This window comes from Eumetopias jubatus, unplaced genomic scaffold (genome assembly GCF_037043125.1).
Source record: "Eumetopias jubatus isolate StellerSeaLion01/CBP00866 unplaced genomic scaffold, mEumJub1_p1.0 scaffold_9, whole genome shotgun sequence".
Classification (NCBI taxonomy): Eukaryota; Metazoa; Chordata; class Mammalia; order Carnivora; family Otariidae; genus Eumetopias; species Eumetopias jubatus.
In genome coordinates this window covers 78,990,855-79,012,986 of record NW_028274815.1, presented here as the reverse complement: position 1 = coordinate 79,012,986, position 22,132 = coordinate 78,990,855, and the positions used below count along the sequence as shown (strand labels likewise).

Sequence of the window (22,132 nt, the reverse complement as noted above, 5' to 3'; positions counted from 1 at the left end):
ATAGATTAAGGGTTTTTTAAACTTTGGGGGATTAAGTTGATGGCCCATCCGTGGAACATCTTATTGATTCCTTTTGCTGTTTTCTCATGACCTGTCCCTTCGTTACATAGGATCATTGAATGTGGCTTTTAGCTGTGTATCTCCTTAAAAAAGGAGCTGTGCAGTTAGTATCATTCCAGAGTTGGGCTGTGTGGTGTCATGTATAGACAATCCTATCATCATGCTAGGGCTAGAATTGGATCTGAGAATATTAGTCTGATTTTGGAGGGAATGGGGAGAGATCCATAGATATTAGGAAAGTGGGCTGAAAAGGATGCTTGCTGGGTGGAACTTGATTTGCTTAGAAAATAGTAGTTTTCATTATAGCTTTTTTTCTTTTTTTAACCTGCTCTTCCTTCTTGCCCTGAATACAACTAAAGAGAGAATACAATTGAAAAAGCAACTTACGGCAGTTGTAAGTTTTAAAGATCACTTGAACAGATTTTATTTCAGTTTGAAGTCAGGCTTAATCATCTGTTTTTAAATAACTGATTATATGTCCTGTTTGCTTCATTTTACATATGAAAAGGCAGAGCTGATAAGGCTAACTCTCCCAAGAATAGCAGGATTCAGAATCCAGATTTTTCTGACTCCTATTTAGGTCTGCTCTTTGCCATTTAACTAAGCTTATTATAGATGAATTGGCCCATGTGGAAATGGATCAGCCTGAGCATATGTCTTAATATATAAAATAAATGCCCACTGTCTACATGTCCTAGCATGGAATCCTTTTGGGCAATCACAGTACTGTTTTCTTTCATACTCTAATCCCAGTCTTGTTCATCTTTTCTTAGTAGTGTTTTTATGAGATTTTATTATACTAAAAATTTTAAACATTTTAGTTATTTAATGAATGGTACATGACATCTTTTCTTTAATTGTTTTCCTATTTTTAGTTTGAGAAGTTTAAAAAGCAGCTACCACGTCTAAGTGTGGGGGTGATAACTTTGCTTTGATTAGAATTCCCTGATGTCTGTGTATGTGCCATCAAACCTGAGTTAATGTGGGCATGATTATAGGGCCACCACTTCTAAGAGGCAGGGGAGTCCTTTAATGGAGAAGTCTATGTGCATTAGTTTTAGGTAGGAGATTATTTTACGAAACCTTGCCTGGCATATCTTACCCTTTTATATAGTATATTGTAAATTAGGGATTTTCAAATTTTTGTCATAACCCTTTTTTTCAGACAATTTAATGTTGACATTTGAAAGATAGAAGGTGCTGCGATTCACCCCACTGCCTCATCAAGCCTGACAGTGTCATGGAGCACAGTTTAAAACCCCTGTCCTAAGTTATTAAAGGCTGATTTTGTTTTTGCTGTTCTTTGTGTGTTGAGTCTTTTGTAGCAGGGGACCCTGCCTCCTATGGTTAGGTTTGCCGCGTAGAGCTGATGATTGTTGCAGTTCATGCCAGCTGGGGGTACTGGTTCCCAGCCAGATTTGCCCTTTCTTTTTAAGCTCCCAGACTATAATGTGTTAGCACATTTGTTAGGTACTTATGATACTATGAAGAGCTCATACTTTCTATGGGTTAAAACGTTTCTAATCACATTTAGTATTAATATTAGAGTGCTTATTCAACTCAAATAAAAGTTGATCGTGATTTCACCTTATGATTTTTTTCATTTCTCTTGTGTTTTCGTATCTTTCTTCAATTTATTCTTCATAGAAAATGTGTATGACTCTAGTTTCTAGTATAGATTTGGCTTTTTTTTTTTTAATTGGTATCATTTACATTTTTCTCTCAGTACTACAGAGTTCTTCTAAAATTGTTCTTAATTGGCTAACTAGCCAAGAGACACATTTCAGACTATCCCCCAATGACTTTTAGGTAACATTGTATTAGAAAATATATTCTCGGTCTTCAGGTGCTTACCAATGAGTAGTTTACTATCAGTTATCTGTAATAAGAAGACATTCTGTACCCTGTAGGAGAAAGGGCAAGAAGTTGTATACCTATTTTCATACCTGTTTGTTTCCTTTCCTGAGATCATAGTGTGGAAACTGGGAATCCTCATCCATTTTAGTTATTCTGGAAATACTTCATATGTGAAAGATTTGAGAAAGTCTTGATTCTATATGAATTGTTTGAGGGGGAATTGTGGTAAATATTAAAGTCATGATGATTAAAATATTTAAACTCTGCATGTAGTTTTGTCATCCTCCTCTATAGTTATTTTTTTACCCCTCCTGTAAGGTTGTTGGGCCCTAACTTTTTAAAGTTCAGATGTGTGTCTTTTCATGGGTAGAATGTCTTATTCTTAAGTGTTTAAGGAAGATGATGTTGCATTAGAGCCACTAAAACCAAGCGAGAGGAAATAAACTAGGAAAAGAGGTGGCTCTTGGTGAAAAACTCGCATTATTTCATTATTTCAGACGTTGAGTTTTCGTGAAGCTTATTTTCCCCAAGTATCGAACTCTTAAATTAGTGTTACTTTTTTGTTTCAGCATCAAAGCTGGACGACTGCTGTCCTGCATTCCCTATCAGCTGTACAGCAAGCAGTCCAACATGCAGAAAGGTCTCAACTTTAATCCTGCATGCAAAGCTGAGGAACCTGGGCCAGGTCCAAGCAGTGTAGCCAAACAGCTCAACAACAGGGTGTAAGTTTGTCTACCTTGCGGAATGCTGCAAAGCTGAGTTTTAGCAGTGGTTATAGCCCCTGCTTTGCGGAAGATAGTCATTCATCTATATTAAACATGTTAAAATTTGTGTGTGGGTGTCTTGCCTAAAAATTGTTTTTATTACGAAAGCTTCACAAATAAAATATAAATAAGAAAGCTTTTCCAGTCATTTTCGATTCCCATGTTAAACTAATGGATCTTAAATTATTAGAAGTAAAATTTCCCATGGGTTTTCCTGAAAGTAATTATTTCCGTATAAGTAATTTGCTGTGGAATGTTCCTGTCTCAAAAAAATGAACTAACTGTGCCAGGTATACTTTTGTTATGTGCTATATACATAATGAAAATGTTAACATTTCTAGGTAGTTTTGAAAAATTCCAAATTTGTAGCAAGTTTACATATGTTAATATTTTTATATCAGTAAAAATTTAGTTGGTGACTCTCAATGGTACAGTGAGAGGTAACTCTAGACTTGAGTCCATGTGGCAGGTTTTAAAAAATACACTGATTAAGCTTTAATTGCAATAATCTTGGATAAAGTTGTTTCATGATTAATTGGTGTGTTACCTTAACGTGTGTATCAGGTGGTTCATTATCGTTAGCCTTCTCCTTACTTATTAAATTGGTTGCTTTGGGAGTTGGATATATTTTTTTTAAAGACCAGGAGTCTAATTAACCTGGGAGGATCTGATGTTCCTACCTTCTGTAGTTTTTGTTGTTGTCATTTGTTTTTTAGCTTGTGTTCACTTGTAAGCATATTCACATGTTTTTCACATTATCTGACACTTGTGATTTTTTTAGTATCCTCAAGGTACACAACAAATAATATCAGAAAATCTTTCTGAATGTACAACTTTATATCTTTTTCTTACCCACACTAATAAAAATAGAAAATGTGGTTTTTTGAAATTCTTTGTGCCAATTAGATTGTATTTTTTAATACATGTACACTTTTGCCTAATTAATGTATATTACCAGTGATATATTTCCACTACAGCTACTTCATGAATATCCATTTATCTAGGCTGAAAAACTACAGTATAGAAAGAATGTATATTAGCAGTGTGTCTATTGCCAATATATGCAATTCTGTTGCATATGTTGCTAGTATATGTGGAAGGAATCTTTACTATTTGTGATACAGATCTAGACATCAGGCTTTTCTGAATTACTTCACTTTTGTTGCTCTCTGTGATCTTTTATGTTTTGGTATATTCAATACATTTTATAAATTCCTTTGAAATTCTTTTATGTGACTTCTTGTTCCCTTGCTTTCTCTTTATCTCAAGGGCCAGACGCAGAGGAAATTAGGTTTTCTTTCTTTCTTCTTTTAATCGTTTCCTATTGGTCTTTCTCCCTTTCACTGGCATGCATCTGTGAGGATTGGACCTAATCAGAGTTGGCTGTCATATTCCATGAGATGGTTTAGCCAGACAGGACCAACCCAGAAATGGGTGGTAATGTTTTGCATCTGACTCATGTGTGACTTCTCTGTGTATTCAGACTGTTATTACTAATATATTATGTTGGTATTAGAATGAAGGACTTTTTAGATTAAACCTGGTAATACTGTGGTAACCTCACCAGTGCCTGGGTGCCATGTATCAGGCAACCGTTTCTGGAGCCTGAATTGTAATTGGATTAATGGTGTGGGTGTTTCTAAGTGGAATGAATTACTGTTCTGTAATTCAGGTTTTTGTATTTGTTACTTAGATAATTTTTGTGAATGCAGATGAGTTTTGTCTTTATTATAGAGCATTACCAAGCAAACATCTAGAGGAGTCACAATGTGAATTTAGCGGAACATTTGTCATAGGTCCTGCGTTTATAAACTTGTCATCAGGAAACTTGGTCCATATTGCCTTGGACCACCCTGGCATCTGAATATGCTTTTCTTAGAAATGAAATGCTATTTCCTCTGTTAATGAGCAAGTGTCCTCATTTTTCTAGGTATATTTTTTTCCTGAATTACCCATACACATTAACCTGGTTCTTACTTTTTATCTACTCATGCAGCAATTGGCCCCATTAATGGATTAGTACATACATATAGTCTGTCAGTCTTCCTGAGTAAAACTGACTGGCCCTAGGATTGTAGCAGTATTGGATTTAATATGTTGAACAGTGCCTTACATAAAACTAAAACTAGGAATAATTATTCAAATAAAGTTTCTTACCCATTTTTATGGGAGCTTTCTATATTGAGTCCCATAATTTATTGACTCCCTAGTAAATGCCAGACACTGCTTCAAAGTGGATATTTAGAGATTACAGGTCCCATTTAATTTTTAGTGGGAAAAGTGATTGCAAATAGTTTTTATTTTTCTTCAATCTGAGATTCCATTGTATTTCTTCTTTGGGAGTGTTTGAAGTTTGAAAAAAAAAAAACCCTAAAAGACTGTTTATAGAATTTTCCTAGTTACCTTGCTACTTTGGTTTAGCTAAGAATTATCTTTTGTTGGAAGAGAAAGAATATAAAATTTATGGCTTAATTTTTCAGAGAAATATTGAAGTGCATATCTCTAAGACCGTGTTTACATTAAAAATTGTTTTAGCCTGAAAGTCACACATTAATTGAAATTAAATCTTCTTTCCTGCTATAGAAATCACATAATTAAGAAGACTGAGACAGATAATGAAGTCAAAGTCAATGGAATGAATAGTTGGAATGAAGAAGATGTAAATAATGATTTTAGTTTTACGGAGCTGGAGCAGATCTTTCCAGGAAGGAAACAAAACGGAATTCCGCATCACAGAGACAGCGCTGCCATTTTTAATGGACACACTCCTAGCTCTAATGGTGCCTTAAAGACGCAGGATTGCTTGGTGCCCATGGGCCACAGTGTTGCCAGCAGGCTTTCTCCAGACTTCGCCCAGGAGGAGGAGCAGGCTGAGAAGAGCAGCACTGACTTCAGAGACTGCGTTGTGCAGCAGTTGCAACAAAGCACTAGAAACACAGATGCTGTGCGGAATCCACACAGAACTAATTCCTTCTCCTTATCATCTTTGCACAGTAACACTAAAATAAATGGTGCTCACCACTCCGCTGTTCAGGGGCCTTCAAGCACAAAAAGCACTTCTTCAGTACCTACTCTTAGCAAGGCAGCACCTTCAGTGCCACCCAAACCCTCAGATTGCAATTTTATTTCAGACTTCTATTCCCGCTCAAGACTGCATCACATATCAATGTGGAAGTGTGAATTGACTGAGTTTGTCAGTACCCTACAAAGACAAAGTAGTGGTATCTTTCCAGGAAGGGAAAAGTTAAAAAAAATGAAAACAGGCAGGTCTGCACTTGTTGTAACTGACACAGGTAGATACTTACTAAAATTGTTTTCTTAAGAAACAATCATGCTTGACCATTTTGTTCTTAAGCTGTCATTGGTATTCTGATCAATACTAAGCTCTCATAATATAAAAGTCTTTAGGAATATCAGGATATATAAGTTACAGTGAGCCTAGCAGATTATAGAAAGCTTTCTTACTATTTTTTACAAATTTAGATTTAAATGTGGCTAACTGAATATTTTTAGGTAATTTAAACAGTAACAAGGTTGAGATTCTGAGCATTCATTCATTCCTCATGTAGACGTTGTCAGTTGTTGAAGTTTTGAACTGTGTAAAATATTACATGTATTATATTCAGTGCATAAACTCCTGTAAGAATAAATTGGTTTGGCAAGAGTAACTGTTAATTTCAGAAGCTGGCATCTTAATGATTTTTAAATTATTAAATAACTGACATAATAACTGTAATGTAGTGAGAGTAAGTATTTTCACATAAAAGTAGATGGGTTAATTGTATTTTGTTTTTTAATACTTTTAATACTTGTCTTCAAAAGCAAACAAAACCAACAATTACAGGCTATATTTCTGTGCAGTCATTATCGATTAGTATATGCTCTGAGGTTTGAGGTGCTTTTTACAGAATATATATTTTTTTTTTTTTTTTGGAGAGAGATCTCAGATTATCTAATACTACCCTTGAACTTAATAGCTGTGGAAACTGAGGTACAGAGGGAAGCTCATGGTTCTGTCCTAGAAAGTGATAGATCTTCTCCATGTGGGGTTTTTTCTGTTTTGTTGTGTTTGAGGTATTCCTAAATGCTTTCTGTTATTATGAAATATTTCAGAATAATGTTATAGGTATTAGATTATCCATACATCATCCCTTGACCATTTATATGGTAAAGGTCATTTAATTTTGAAAGCTTCAAAGAACTATTACAAATTAGTTTCATGAATGGGAATAAAATGATAAATTTTTGTATTGTATGAAAGCATTGGGTAGGTATATGGTATATATGCATTCTGTACTACTTGAATGTTGAAAGCAGTTATTTTGGGTTGTTTACATTATGTTTATATAATACTTCTATACAGCAGAATTATGGTTGTTAAGATTTATTTTATAAATCATTTCTTGAGATAATGTAGAGGCTAGCAAGGAAGTGCATGGCTTTGGAGTTTGATAATATAGTCTGAATCTGAATCCTGGTCCTGCTGCTCTTATACTGCAGGACCATGGGCCAGTTAGTTCACCTCTCTGGGTCTCAGTTTCCTCTTCACGGTGGAGCGATAGGTAGTCCATGAAGCTCACCTCATGGGCTGCTGAGCTTAGGGAAGATAACATGAACTAAGGCTCAGTGCCTCGCACGTAGTGAGAACTTGGTAAATGCTTTCAGTCACAATTTGGTAAATGGTGGAGTCTGAACCTTTGGGGAGTAAAAATGAAAGTTTTGGGAAACCTATCATGAAGACCTACCTTCAGTACTAGTATTTTTTATCAGCAGAAAGTCCTTTATGAGATTAGAACTTTTTATAAGCTCAGGGTTCTTATTTCCAAGACTTGTATATCTTGGACCAGGACCAGGGAGAAGGGCTAAGGATGAAACTGGTAAAGAGGAAAGCTCTTGTTGTGGTTGGATTGGTTAAAGTAGCCCTGATAAATCAAATCTAATCATGGTGATTAGAAGGCAGAGTCGTTAGGAGAGGACACTCAGCTTTATCTTTGTGAAAGTGGCACATATGCTTCAGAGCTGATTTTTAATAGCGTTTAATGGTCTAAGGAGGAAAGTTCATATACATTTATATGTATACAGATTTATATATAGATTTTTGTTTTATAGACTTTTCTAAATATATCTAGGGCAACAGTGTGATGGCTTGAGGGCTCAAATCAGACCACCTGGGGTTGATTACCAGCTCAGCCTCTTCTTACTGGCTGCGTAACATAATTATTAACATAATATTCATCTGTAAAATGGGCATAATAAGATTACTTACCTCAGCATTGTTGTGGAAATTTAAATACGTGTTATCCTCTTACAGCAGTGCATGACACCTACCAAACACTCAATAACAGTAGCAGTTTTTACTTTTTTTTTTAATCAAGGAATGTTTGTAGACTGCATGAAATACTGATCATTTAGAGTTACTTAGTTCCATGTAACTAAATATATGAAAACACCTTTATACATTTTGATAAAATCTTCGGCACACAGAAATAACTTTAAGATAAGCATTTAGACATACTTTGTTTTATTAGAATTATTAGAATATAGACAAGGAAAACATGGTATCTTCATAATTGATTTCAAATTATGCTTGGAAACTAAATATGTATCTCTGGATTACTTTTGGAGCAAGAGAAACTGAAATTTGACGTCTCTTGAGGTGGTAGAAATGGTCTGTAATAGATTCTGTTTTTTTTTGAGACTTCATTCTACTTTATAGGCACTTGAAAATACAGTTTCTAAAATTAAATAGACCTGATATTTTTAAATATTAAGAATTAGTTTGGGGTTTGAATGTTTTCTTTTTCCTTCTAGGAAATATGTCAGTATTGAGTTCACCCAGGCCTCAGAGCTGTATAATGCATGTTGATATGGATTGCTTCTTTGTATCAGTGGGTATACGAAATAGACCAGATCTCAAAGGTCTGTATTCTTGTTTATATTTTAAGAAAATTGATAATATTGTTATATGTTCTAAAGGATCTAAAAATCTTTGAGAAATATTTATTCTAATTTTCCTTAGCAAAATAAATTCCTGCTTCCAAATTTTCTGGACTCCATCCATTATCAAAAAAGATAAAGGGAAATTAGAAATGCTTTTTTCTCTCTAAAGAGGTCAGGTCTTTAGGGAAGAATACTCTTCACCTGAAGGATTTGTCATCTAAGACTAATATAGACTGGTATTGGGCATTTTCTACATTTTTATATATTTACTATTACTTTGTTATTAAATGGAAATTTTGTGGTAGCATATGTCTGCAACTGGGGTCACCGAGCTTTCTCTCTCTTGAATAAATAACTTGATCAACTGTCCTGATGCTAGTGCACATTCCAACCTTTTGGTTAGAGAATAATTTTGCATTATTGAATATTGCTAAGATATGCTGTCATCTTTGTTTAATGGACTTTCACGTATTTGTGAGCTAGGCAGTACTTTTAAAAACATTTATTCTGGGTTTTTCAGTAGTTCTGTCTGTGCTTTAAAGATGTTAACTCCTAGCATTTTCTTCTGAGAGTCTGTTCTTCCTTTAAGGAGAGCACAGAAGCTGCTGTGTTAATACCAGGGCTTTATTTTTGTCACGGGTAGCTACTGCTTCAGCTTTTAAAGAAGTTTAGAATGTTAAAGAATTGGGTTTAGCCTGATGAGTCACTCTGATGCATAATTTTTTTTTATTCTCACAACAAATGCATTCAGTAACATATATACAAATTATCCATGCTCTTGATTTAAAAGTTAACAGTTTTCTTGTAATTTAATGCATGTACAAGGAAATGAAAGCTTTTATACTAAAGATTTTATACATCAAAGATTTTATAACTAAACCAAAAACTGAGGGACTGTATTCTCACATTTGATTATATAGTAGGTCAGATTGTGGTCCCTCTGCATATACATTTGTTTCTCTTGCTGTAAAATTGAAAGATTAGTTTAGATGTTACCTTACTTTTTTGATAACGAGAAATATAAAATATCTAGATATAGTTGGTTTTTCTTTCCCTCTCCCACCCCTCTAATTCGAATCTAGGATCAAAGTTGACTAGTGTTCTACTGCAAGAAACCAGACAAAAACAATGGGGAAGCAAAGTGAAAGCATTGCTTTTAAGTTGAATAAATGCATCAAAGTTGTCATAAATAGTTTACTTTTAGGGGGGTGTTGAGAAACTTAGATGGTCTTTGCATGGTAATTGATAACTTTTAAAGATGTTGGCTCCTTTATGGATTAAAATGCCTCAAGAAAGCTAAAGAAAAAAAATGCTGTATTTTTTAAATCTTGCGAAAAATTTTCCTTTATATGTTGTCAGTGTTAACATTCCTGTACTTAGATTTAAAGTAACATTCCTGTACTTAGATTTAAAAATAATTTTTTTCTTTTCCTCACAGGAAAACCAGTGGCTGTTACAAGTAACAGAGGCACAGGAAGGGCACCTTTACGTCCCGGTGCTAACCCTCAGTTGGAGTGGCAATATTACCAGAATAAAATCCTGAAAGGCAAAGCAGGTACAAATGAGCTCTCTTTGAAGTCACGGTGCTCCTGTTGAAGACGTCTGGATTTTGCTGCTGGTGTTCTTGTTACAGAAATGAAAGAGTTGAAATAATGAGCTTTTTCATTCAAGGGTTTTAAAGGTGTCAGTGACATCTTAAAGCAAAATCCATATACAATACAAATGACTGGTTCATGGCTCTGCTTTGTTGAACTAGATGATATTTTCCTGGGACAGAGAGTGAAGAATGTTTTATAAGATGTGATTAGTTTGCTTTGTATACATTTAGATTGGGGATGAAAATAAAATTCTGGACATCACTTTGTGGAAGCCTCTAGACCGGAGAGTTAATTACTAGTTGTTTGGTCACTGATCACAGTAAAGACACTAAAGTTCATGTTGCTAAAGATTTGTATGAGGCAGTGGAATAAGAAACAGTAGGACTTTATTTATTGGAATAAGAAGATAAAACCAGAAATCATTCCCCATGTCTCTGCTGAACCTGCTTCAACATTATCTTGCCTCGCCGGCTTTTGAATTTTTGCTATTAATAAATAAAAATCATAACTTAGACTGTTCACAATACTATTAAGATTTTTATATCTGTTTTTCCCCCTAAGTAAATTCCCTGAGAAATATTTGCTTGCAAATTAAATTCTTTGTCACTGTCAGTTTCTCATAGATGTCTGCAAAGCCAAAAAAAATTTTTAAATTAGTTTTCCAGAAAAATATTAATCAGAAAGTAGTCAGAAATTAGGTACACAGTGGAATGGAAGGCAAAGCAGTTAAATTTCATCCTGATTATTTCTGGTTCCTGGTTTTCAGTTATGAAAACTTGGGATTATTTTAGAAATGATCTCATTGAAGTTAAGGCTAAAGGAAAGCCACTGGACATTTCTGAGGACCTTTTTTGGGATTAGTCTTTTTTTGGCTGTGATTATCTGTTTACAGGTATGAGTACAAAACAGTAATGATATGTCTTTTTGCTTCATGTGTATCTGTATTTTCCAGATTTCCTAAAGCTTTTCTTGGTTTTTAAATCTTTTAAGAGATTTTTGAGATTCTAGCATTTTGTGTGTCATGGGTAGGACTTGGGGTAGCCAATATTGAGCTTGTTAACACTTAGTTGTATTGTGGTATGTGACAATATGGGTAGTTTCTGAAGTATTGGTTGTATGGTTTTGTGGTAGGTTGGTTTTTCTTTTTGTATTTTCTGTGTGGCATTAAAAATATGAAATCTTAAGTTCTAGAAAACAAATAAGTAGCTTAAGGAAATGCATAATACTTGTTACCTATTGGGCACTCAGTTAAAAATCTCACTGAATGAATGTTGAAAGAAGGAAAAATACCTTGGACGTAGCATTCGGTAACGTCGGTCAGTTATCCAACGCTCGGCTCCTCCGGTGGGTACAATCTTGCGTTTGCCACGCACGTCTGTAGTTTGGCAGTCTCCGTCCAGAAGTTTGGCCTTGGCAAGTGCACATTCTTCAGGAGTAGCAGAGAATGAGTCCTCTTACATCTTTCCTTCCTTCACAAGTGATCTGACCATACGCAGTTTATTAACAGAATACAGTTGTGGGTTACTTAATTATCTTCATCAGTTTAGCCACTGGATTTTCATAACATTGTAATGACCTTTTATAATTCACATCCCCTCCACCTCTAAATGTGGGTGGTAAGTTAGAAGGTAAATATTAGGAGAAATATTGAAAATTCACTTGCCATTGAAAACTGTCAAAAATAGATGTTTCTGTCACTAGAAAAGGTGAATATGATACTTTGCATTTTATATTCTTTCTTTAACTTTATATCATTCACTTTTATGTCCTAAGCCTTTGACCCATTAGGAGCTTACCTAAAATATTTATAACATAAAATGAACAGATTGTCCTTTATTATGAAGTTTGGTTGCAGCTAACCTTGTACTTAGAACTTGTTTTTTCAGTGCCCTTGTTCTTCTTTCCTTGTTATTCCCTGATCTTTCTCTGGGTCCTTATCATTCATGACACCAAATTTTAAAATATCGAGGATCAATTTAGGAATTAGAACCTTTTTGGCTTCTGCACGCTAGCTTTAAAAAAAATTCAGTTCTGATGTTTTGGCTTGTATGTCTAGGCAAAGTATTAGAACAGATAGCATCTTCAGCCCTTTATAGGTAGAAACTTTAGTTTCTTATTCGTCATATTCAAGAACTCTTTGTCTAAACGGACCAGTGTAACCAGGGGCTCTCCATCCATGACTTCCTTTGGAAGCTGCTTCCTGAGCCATACTCAGCAGTGACACTTCTCATTGATGGTCTCATTATTTGGAATCCATTTGTACTCAAGATTTTGTGGTTGGGGCTTTTACCTCTTCCTGGATTCCAGGATGCAGATGTTTTCTTATCCCTTCGACAGCTTCAGTGTTCGTTCTAAAGAACAACAGTTTTTAAAATCGTGTTAGTTATAGATTTATTCTCAGCGATTTCTTTTTCACAGACTTGGGTCCTGACTTCTGATTTCTCCAACCGTTCCTCCACATTCTTCATGTGCCCGTCTAGTTTGTCAAGTTTTGATGAGCAGTTCTCTACTTTGCCCTCCAGTGAGGACAGTGTGTCCCTGAATTTCCCTGAATCTCCCTTGAAGCAACTCACTGCGCTCGTGGAGGGATCCACGCACTCTGCCGCCCTGTGGAAAAGGTCAGCCGGCCCAGTGAAGAGAAACATGAGGTGGTGCCTCTCAGGCAGGGCATTGGGAGCCCAGGGACCACAGACACTGTTCTCACCTCAAGCATGGTTTTTCTATAATTTTCAAGACAAGTGTCATAGATGATTTGACTAGACCTTCAAATAGAAGTACCCTAGGTCCCCAGCTTTTAAGGCATAAGGTCATGGTTACACCTGTGCAAGGCAGCTGGTTGTGGCTCTTCAAGCTTCAACTCTCTTTGTTGTTTGGTTTAGTAGCACCCTCTCTTGAACTGTGATACTGACAATCCTGAAATTCTTGCAGATTTTCAGCTTAGAATAATGGACTCTGAAAGCAGATATTTAGCCTTCTGAGATGCTTCAGAAAAACAGGGAAGTCTGCTTTGCATTCTGTTTTTAATTTGTCATGGTATAGCATATGTTTATCATAATACCTCAGAAATCATGGCTCATATTATATGCTCTGCTGTTTTAATTTTTTGAGGCAAGTGGGATTTGAGCCCATTAAGATACCAGTCTTTACAGTTTGATTTGTCTTTATGGTTTGTGTGTATGGGTGCCGGAATCCAAAAATACTTGTGTGGGTTGCATAGTTGAGTAAAAGATGCTGACAATTTCTGGAGTCAAACCAGGAAGAGTTGTTTTAGCCCACAAAGCTAGATACTTTGCCATGTGTCTCTGGTGGTGCTTTGACTTGGCTGATTTCTCAGGGAACATTGTATCTGTGAAATAAGCAGAAAAGAAATACTCGGTTTGCTAGTTACGTACTGTTACGATGTACTCAAAATAGGTTTGTCTAGAATTAATTGAAATGGTGTATCTTGGCTTGTTTTACTAACGGCATTTTTGTTCATTGTATTAGAACTATGGCTGAGATTGTGTTTTAAGAATATAGGTTTTAAAATTATATTCTTGGAACGTAGTAATATCCCAAGACCAAGAACCGAAGTTGTGTTTTAATCTTTCTCAATTCCTAGTGAAGCTGAAGGTGGTAAAGGAAGTAAAGTGGCATATAGTCAGTGCTCTTGAGATATGTGCTTTTATAATCTTGTGTGAAGCTGTAAATTTGGCTTGGATATTAAGAAATACTCGTGAGTAGTACTGTTCAGGCTAGCGTTTTCTGTAAAGCAGTTGGTATTCTGATCACACTTGAATGTTTTTAATTCAGTATGCGTTGTTAATCCATTAAAGTAGAATTTACTGGAAGGGGTCAGTGTTGTGAAGCTCTTTTACCTTATGTGTGTTCAAAAGAAAAATCTTAAATTTAGGATGAAACCTCTTTATGGTATGAGACCTACTGAATTGTCTGAATGACTTGTAGGAAATTGGTGTTTTGTTGAGCATGGTGTTAAGTGGGTTTCAGTTTTGCCGGTAGTTTATTTAAGAAACAACAAAGAATATTCAGAGAAATGTATATTTTCCATTAACTGTTTCCCATTACAGGGAGATGTATAATCCTTTCAAGAATATAGGAGGGGATTGATCGTCCTGATAACTTTTCGTCCTTTTTCATCTCAAGAGACTGTTAAAGGGATAGTTTATATTTATCTTTTGATATATTTTGTAAAAAAAACAAAAACACAAGCCTTTACTAAAACGGAACACTTTGAATTTATTATGGTTTTGTCTGACCGCTGGTGAAGTATATAATGGAAGCAAACCATTTTAGAGCTGTAGGTTTTCTTTTATTAAGAAGACCAGTACCAATGGATATAACTATATTTGGAATTTATTAAACATTTGTATATGAAAGGAATGGAAAACATATTTCTTGAATGAAAGTTAAAGAAAATAAGTTTTTAATGTTGTATAATCATTAAATTTTATTATTTTTAAAGCAGAGATACCAGATTCATCTTTGTGGGAGAACCAAGATTCTGCACAAGCAAATGGGATTGATTCTGTTTTGTCAAAGGCTGAAATTGCCTCTTGTAGTTACGAAGCCAGGTATGTGGAAATTAAGTGTGTTGTAATCCTTATAAATAATTTACTTAATCATTTTTACAGATGCTTTTGAAGTGGATTCAAATGTGCCAGTCAGGGCTGTGTCACACATGTAATGGGAAGAAATATTTCAGGGCTTCATCCCTTCAGTTCTTTTTTCCTTTCACAAATTCTAGAGAACTTTAAATAAATACCTTAGTTTCCTGATGAATCAGTAGGTCCGACAATGGAAACCAAAAGAAATTGGATGTCATTTTTTTTTTTAAGATTTTTTTTCATTTATTTGAGAGAGCGTGCGTGTACGCGCACAAGCAGGGCAGAGGGAGAAGCAGACTCCCCGCTGAGCAGGGAGCCTGATTTGGGGCTTGATTCCAGAACTTCGGGATCATTACTTTAGCCGAAGGCAGATGCTTAATTGACTGAGTCACCCAGGCGCCCCATGGACATTGTCATTTTTAAACCATTGTCTTTTGAAGCATGGAATTAAAGAATTAGATATTTTTGATCTTGTGTTGTGCTCAGTAAGGCTAAGTTATGGTGTGACGACGTGTGCGTCTGGTGGCTAGACAGTTGTGTTCATATCTGGAGGGCGTGTTGAAGCTCAGGAATGCTCTGTCAGTGTTTAAGTTCTGCTCAGCTGGTGGTAAAGTGAAAGCCCCACCCTCTGTGTACTGCCTGAAGGGTGTCCCTTCTCATTCGGCACCCCCAAGCTGAGTGCTGGCCAGCAGGGAGACCAGGGGACGGATAGCAAGTCTGCCTCAAGGGTAAAGGTATTTTCCTCTTCCTGAGGGCTTTGGACTCAAATAGCCACAGCTTGTCTAGGCTCTAGGCTTCTTTTGGTGTTTGGATGTTGCAGTCATATTGCATCAGAGAGAGTTATTGTCAAGCTGAATGTATTACAAAATAATTGGGGTGACGATATGTGGGCCAAATACTGTGCAGCAAGCCACCTAGGTGCGATTGTTTTAAGGAGATACATAAACTGATGACAGTGAATTTGAGTGAAAGTTGGAAAAAAGGCCCACACAACCCACAGCAATGGAGTTTCATTTCTTAATTGTGATTTTCGTTTTGTAGAAAGCTGTTGATAATGAAAATCTCTAGAAGAGAGTTCTTGGATAACCTTTTCGTGTGGCTGTCCCATAATTATATTTTCCTTAGGTGAAAAGATTTTTTTAAAATATGTATATTCACAGTTGCATCAGAGAAATGTTTCTGGGGTTGGAATGGGACCTGATTGTGGGGATGATCATCCCAGTTTTATGCAATGGTGAGTTTCCAATAGACACAGACTAATAGTGGGTCTGCAAAGGATGGTGTGTGCACCTGAGATGGTAGAAATCATGGAAAGGTAGGATGTATATACAAAGGCTAGAATATACATTACTGTTAGTCGGTTTACTCATCAGAAAGAGCAAAGCTTTATACATAATTGAGAAGGTAAATACGCGGATGAATAGGTAATGATATACAAATATCCTCAAATCATATTTTTTAAGATCAATCATTTTTAAGTGATTTTGTAAGGACACTTTACTGTTCTTAGTTGATAATGGATACATATTAACATATTGAATGGACAGTAACCTACATGTGCAGTGTAAACCTGCAAATAATCTCTTTCTGCAGCACACACTGATGAAGTATTGGTAGTTTATCCTGCATGGGACCTAGTTGACAGGAATAGATAAGTCACCGTAGCAAAAGTCACTTCCATCTGTTGTGTATTTGCCTTTATTCATTTATTTTCTATGAAACAAATCCAGTTTCCTAACTACCAACTCAGAGTGTTTCCTTCCCTTAGTTACAGGAAATCTCTTCGTTTTCCTTTTTTGTTGTAACTTCCTTAGTGTCTGGTGGCTCCTAAACATTTCTCTCCAAGCTGTATGTGTATGCACAAGTACATAAGTAGATGTATTATCTTTTGCTAAGTAATACGACCCTGAAAATTTTTGAGTAAGTAAAAAATATGAAAGTGAAATTATTGTAAATATAAGAATATGGTATTGGTAGCAATTACATAACACCTTTTTAAAAAAAAAGAATAATTACCTTTAATTTATAAGCTTAGCTTTTGCATGCTGAACCTATATATCCAGCATTATTGAAAATGTCTTAAACTGTATGTAATTCTATATAGACTTCAAAAACTATTCTATATATACTTCCCTGCCTTACAAAATAAGGTCCATTGACTATTATCCTTTGCTGGTGAGTGCAGGGTAGTCCTTGTGAACATCATGGGGTCTGTTTTATTCACCATCTTTTGCCTACCACCTTGCAAAATGCCGGAGACGTAAATTTTTGTTGAATGAATGAAAAAATTTTCTTCACCATGCTGTTTATCATTCATCACTTCTTTCACTGTCACTTTTCCTTCCTATTAGATATTTCTTGTTTACTGGGAGCTTTGCAATCATAATTTATTACTGTTTTGGTGCCCATAAGAAATGCATATGATTTTGCCTTTACCTCTGAATAACTTGGAGGATTCTTTTCCTTCTTGGCTTTCAGTGGTGGTCTGAGATGGGGAGGGTGCCAGAGACCTCTGAGTAATTGAAGCCTAGTATTTATATATTGTTTCTCCAAACAGGGTATATAGCACCATACTAAGTAAGCACTTAGTAAATATTTATTGAATGAACGTATAGAATAACTATTTGGTGTATTTACATAGGCGTATGTGATCTGGTGAAACAGTGCTTATTATTTCGCTTGTGTTTTTACTTTAAAGTATTTTTTTCTTGATTCATTGCAGAGTGGTCAAATGGAATTTTACTAATTATGTATAATTCCATGATTATAGTTTTGTGCTGAATGCTCCAAATATCAAAGGTAATGTGGGGCATTGAGACACACAAAAGATTTAAAATATACCATTTTCAATTAGGTCCCTCAAAGTTCTGGAACCCTGGCTCCTGCCCAGAGTAATGTCCTACCATATACAATGCTGTTGGCATCTCAACCACTGTGGAGCCACTTCAGGAGCATGGAATTGGTCAATTGGGAATTGGGTGGTAATAGGATGAGTACATTTTGTCTGTTTGTTACATAGCACTGTTTTGTGTAGTTCTTTCATTTATATTCTTTGTCTTTGGGGGATGAATCCTGGCCAAACCGTGCCATGCGTTAGGGGAAGAAAACCTCTTTTGACAGCATATTCCTGCTCTGTGGTGGTTGTGATATCACCAGCATATGGCATGCTGGCATCTCTGCAAAGGGGCCAGAGGTGTGAGTCTTAGGAGAAATCTTCAGATACAGACAAGAGCCAAACCTGGTCTTTTAGTAACATTTTGGCACATCTACACATGTCATTTACACTCATCAGACCATTGTGCAATTTTCCTTTGGGGGGAAATCAAACTTGACAATTTTCTTAATGCTTGTTGTTTATCCCTAATGAGAATTAAGTGAAAATTATATATTAGTGGCATGGGGAGATACTATCAACATTTGATATTTGATTGAGCATCTGAAAGTTATTCCTAGTATAACCTCCATTGTGTTTTATTCTTTCTCTAGACAAGTTGGCATCAGGAACGGAATGTTTTTTGGGCAGGCTAAACAACTTTGTCCCAACCTTCAAGCTGTTCCATATGATTTTCATGCATATAAGGAAGTTGCACGAACAATGTATGAAACACTGGCAAGGTACAGCCAACACTGTGGTCACTTCCATGTCTCCTCCTTTACTTCTTTTATCTAACAGTGAAGAGAGTCTGGTGTTCTTTAGGGGTGTCAGGGCCACTTTTGCTGGATGCTTCTCTCAGGAACCCTTTCCTCAGCCAGTCCAGTAATCGGTAGCTCAGTCTTAAGGGACATATTGGCACTGCTCAGACTGTTCGCTGCTTCCTGACGTCAGTGGAAACTGATTCTCTGTCTGTATAACTTCAACTCCGTGGCTCTCGTTTTCTTCCTCTGGAACCAGACAGACGGAGAATTGGCATTTTTTAACCTGGTTATTCTTTTATTACATTTGAATTATAATTTTGTTTATAATTAGAACTGATGGGTCAACGAGTGGAGACTCTAAAACCATTTATCTTCTAAAATCATTAGGTATGCCAAAAGTTAGTTTTTATAAAAGTTAGTTTTTAGTAGTAGTTTCAGCATGGTTGATTAGTTGGATTGAGAAAAGGAGATTAACTTTTATTTACAGTATGGGTATATTTAATATTCAAAGCTCAAATTTTAAAATAAGTCTGTGGCAGGCCATGTATGCTTTAAAGTAGGAGTCAGCATATTTTTTCTATAAAGGGCTAGATAAGGTCTGTGTTCCAACTATTCAGTTCTGCTGTAGAAAGTGAAAGCCACAGACAGATATATTAGTGAATGGGTGTGGTTGTGTTCCATTAAATATTTATTTACCAAAACAGGCATCTGGATAGTAGGCCAAGGTTTGTCGACCTTGGAGTATATTAATGTTCTAAGAGATACATTTTGCACCTCTGTCTTCACCTCTTCCTCTCCCTTTTTATGCATTATTTTGAATATTTATTGAGGATCTGTTAAGTACAAATAGCTGTTGATGCAGCTGGTCCTATGGAGAGAAACGAGATCCGGTCTCTACTTGAGCAGGAAAGAGAAGATAAAAGGAACAGATGAAGTTACCTGGCATTAGTATGTCGGTCTGAGTGCTGAGTGATAAGCCGTTTATAATCACAGGTGTCCTTAAGATCCCCCCTGTGGAAATGTTGGTGTTACCAAGTGGAAAGTATGCTTTTTAAATCCTGTTCCAGAGTTGAGGTCAATAGAAACATCCAGCTGAGTGCTGGGAGTGGATGACTGAGCTGGGCAGTGGTACTACCATGTTCTGCGTTCCGAGTAGCGAGGCATTCAGGCAGCTACCAGCCTGAATCTCACATCGGGAGGATTGGAAAGAGATCCATGACACATACTAGCCCTGAGATTCTTTTAGTCTGTGGAGACGCTGACCTTGGCACGTCGCTGTGCTTGGGGGAAAAATGCAGTGTTCTTCTCCTACCACCCTTTGGAAATCCTGCCTCGGCTTCCTGTTCTCCAGGCCTCGGGGCACCTTTCACTGGGAAGTAGAATTTCTCCTGTCAGGTATACCCTTCTGCTCTTACAGATTTCACCCTTTATTTAAAGTGTAAACGAAACACTCATTTCTTGAATGGATACAGACAGATATTTATTCTTAAATGAATACAGCCAATTACTCCGAACTGTAACCTGCAGCAAGATGTAGGTGAGATAAGGCATAATATACGTTACCATGTAGATGATTGAAGGTATGTTTTTGACCTGGAGGCCTTTCTGGTTGCCTTCCATTTGTGGTCTGCATATTTAATTAGTTTTGGAGCCACAGGACAGCTCTGCTCTTCCTTTTCCTCTTCTCGAGCTTAATTAAAACAAGTCCTTTGTGTCAGAAGATCATGACCAAAACCCACCGTATTTCCACGTTCAGGGAATGTAGTTGGTGTCCTTTCAGATAGGTATTTGGGGGTGACTAGCCTTTATATCCTGTATCCTAGACCTGCTACAGTAAAAGGTATTTACATGGTATTTTTGTTTAGGAGATTATCAGTTACTTATTTGACTGATTTACGTGACTTTTCTATCTGTTTAGGATTCTGGTAAACTGTGTTTTGAACAGTTTTTAGATTAAATGTTATGACAGTTCTAATTTGCCCACTGCTTTTCAACTATTCAGAGCTTTACAAAGGTATCCTTAGCATAGAGAAACTGGAATGAGAATTTCTGCTGTATTTTTGGTAGTTAATATGGAAAATGAGAAAATACTAATTAATTCTGCAGTTAAAAGTTAGGTGACTAAAGAATGGCACTTGGGCCACTTTAATTAAAATGCTAATACTTTTTAGCATTTTAAGTGTTACAAGGAAATGTGAAGAAAGATGCCAGAGGAAGACTCGGCTTTGCCACATTTGTGTCTCCTCGAGGGCAAGCTCCCGGGTGATTCATTGCCTTTGCTTTGTGTCGACAGCTACACACATAACATCGAAGCTGTCAGTTGTGATGAAGCACTGGTAGACATCACTGAGATCCTTGCAGAGACCAGACTTACTCCTGATGAATTTGCAAATGCTGTCCGCATGGAAATCAAAGACCAGACGAAATGTGCGGCCTCTGTTGGAATTGGTTAGTATCCAGCCTATCTTGTACTCTTCATTTTACTCAAAGCATTGCCTTGTGATCATTGAATATCGTTTAATCTTTACGAGTGATTTTTTAGATTTTGTTTTTTTACCGTACCGCATAGGCCTCTGACTTCTAAGACGCTTCTTAGCATCACTCACATTTGTGCGATACGTGAGATGGAAGTGTTAGAAAGGCAAGTAATTGGTTGATGATGATACTGTCATTGGGATAAACAAGTTGGAGTATTTCTAGTTTTCAGAAATGGGGAGAAGTGAATTCAGTATTTGTAAACATATTTTTTTTAAGTGAGCCACAGCCGCCTTTCAAGCAGGGTGGTTGGGGGGGATTTGGAGTTAAATGTTATTGTGAATCTTGTAATTCAGTTACTTTGGGAACTTCAGCTTCCTGGAGTGCTCGACCAGTGCTGTCTTCACCCTCAATTCCAGAAGTCACCCTTATCAACCAATGGCCCTCAGTGATTGTGTGCTCTCTCCCCAGCCCTTGTCTGTTTCATCTTTAATCCTTGTACTTAGTTTCCTCATCTGCTCACATCATCTGTCCCTGTTGTGTTGGCTTTTGCAGCTGCACCCTCTGGAGCCCTCTGTTGGGTAGCTCTACCTCCCTGAGTCACCTCCTCCTTTCTGTTGGGTAGCTCTACCTCCCTGAGTCACCTCCCCCTTTCTGAACACGCTGTACACAGTAGCTCCTGCCAGGATACCTCTTTACTTGTGTTCTCTCCGGTACTCTGTACGTCCCAGGCTTGCGAGATAGATGTAACTTCCTCTTAGCTTGTCATTGTCATTTCCAACCACTCCTCCTCCATTCTCATTTAGAAATCCTTCCTCCTCTGAAGTTCCCTGTCTCATTTGTACCCTTGGGATTTTAATTTATGGAGAGAACTGAGTGATGACACAGAGCAGCCAGTGCTGTGGAAAGGTTTTTATTCCTTAGACTTGCCAAGAAGAGGAGAGGGCTTGCTGTGCCATGTAGGGCCACATGGGGAATCCCCGTTTTGGTCCGGAGGCAGAAGCAAGGAGTGAGGGGAAATCCTAGGCCGGAGTCCTTATTGGGGTTTCTGTGGGAAAAGCTGGACAGAGTGGAGTAAACAGCTTTGGATTTGCTATTTTGGATAATCCTGTGGTCTTAGGGTTATAAGCGGGGAATTCTAGTTGCCCGGTACCCTGCCTGGATGACTTAGGGCAGGAAAATACTGTCGTTGTGTGTG

The 22,132-nt window shown here is 36.8% G+C and overlaps 1 protein-coding gene across 7 annotated transcripts in view; it reads left to right on the top strand.

Moving 5' to 3' along the window:
* Nucleotides 1-22,132, top strand: part of REV1 (REV1 DNA directed polymerase) — a 100,953-nt gene that overhangs the window by 60,777 nt on the left and 18,044 nt on the right. For 5 of the 7 annotated variants that reach the window (XR_003609389.2, XM_028103829.2, XM_028103828.2 and 2 more), the window contains 7 exons: nt 2,487-2,639; nt 5,265-5,974; nt 8,493-8,600; nt 10,060-10,176; nt 14,682-14,790; nt 18,310-18,438; nt 20,753-20,907. Coding sequence is in view for 6 of the 7 variants with exons in the window: in XM_028103829.2 (XP_027959630.2) it covers nt 2,487-2,639; nt 5,265-5,974; nt 8,493-8,600; nt 10,060-10,176; nt 14,682-14,790; nt 18,310-18,438; nt 20,753-20,907 (1,481 nt within the window). In the remaining variant the exon portion in view is untranslated. The remainder of the gene's footprint in view (nt 1-2,486; nt 2,640-5,264; nt 5,975-8,492; nt 8,601-10,059; nt 10,177-14,681; nt 14,791-18,309; nt 18,439-20,752; nt 20,908-22,132) is intronic. The other 2 variants (XM_028103830.2, XM_028103831.2) reach the window with 2 other exon arrangements.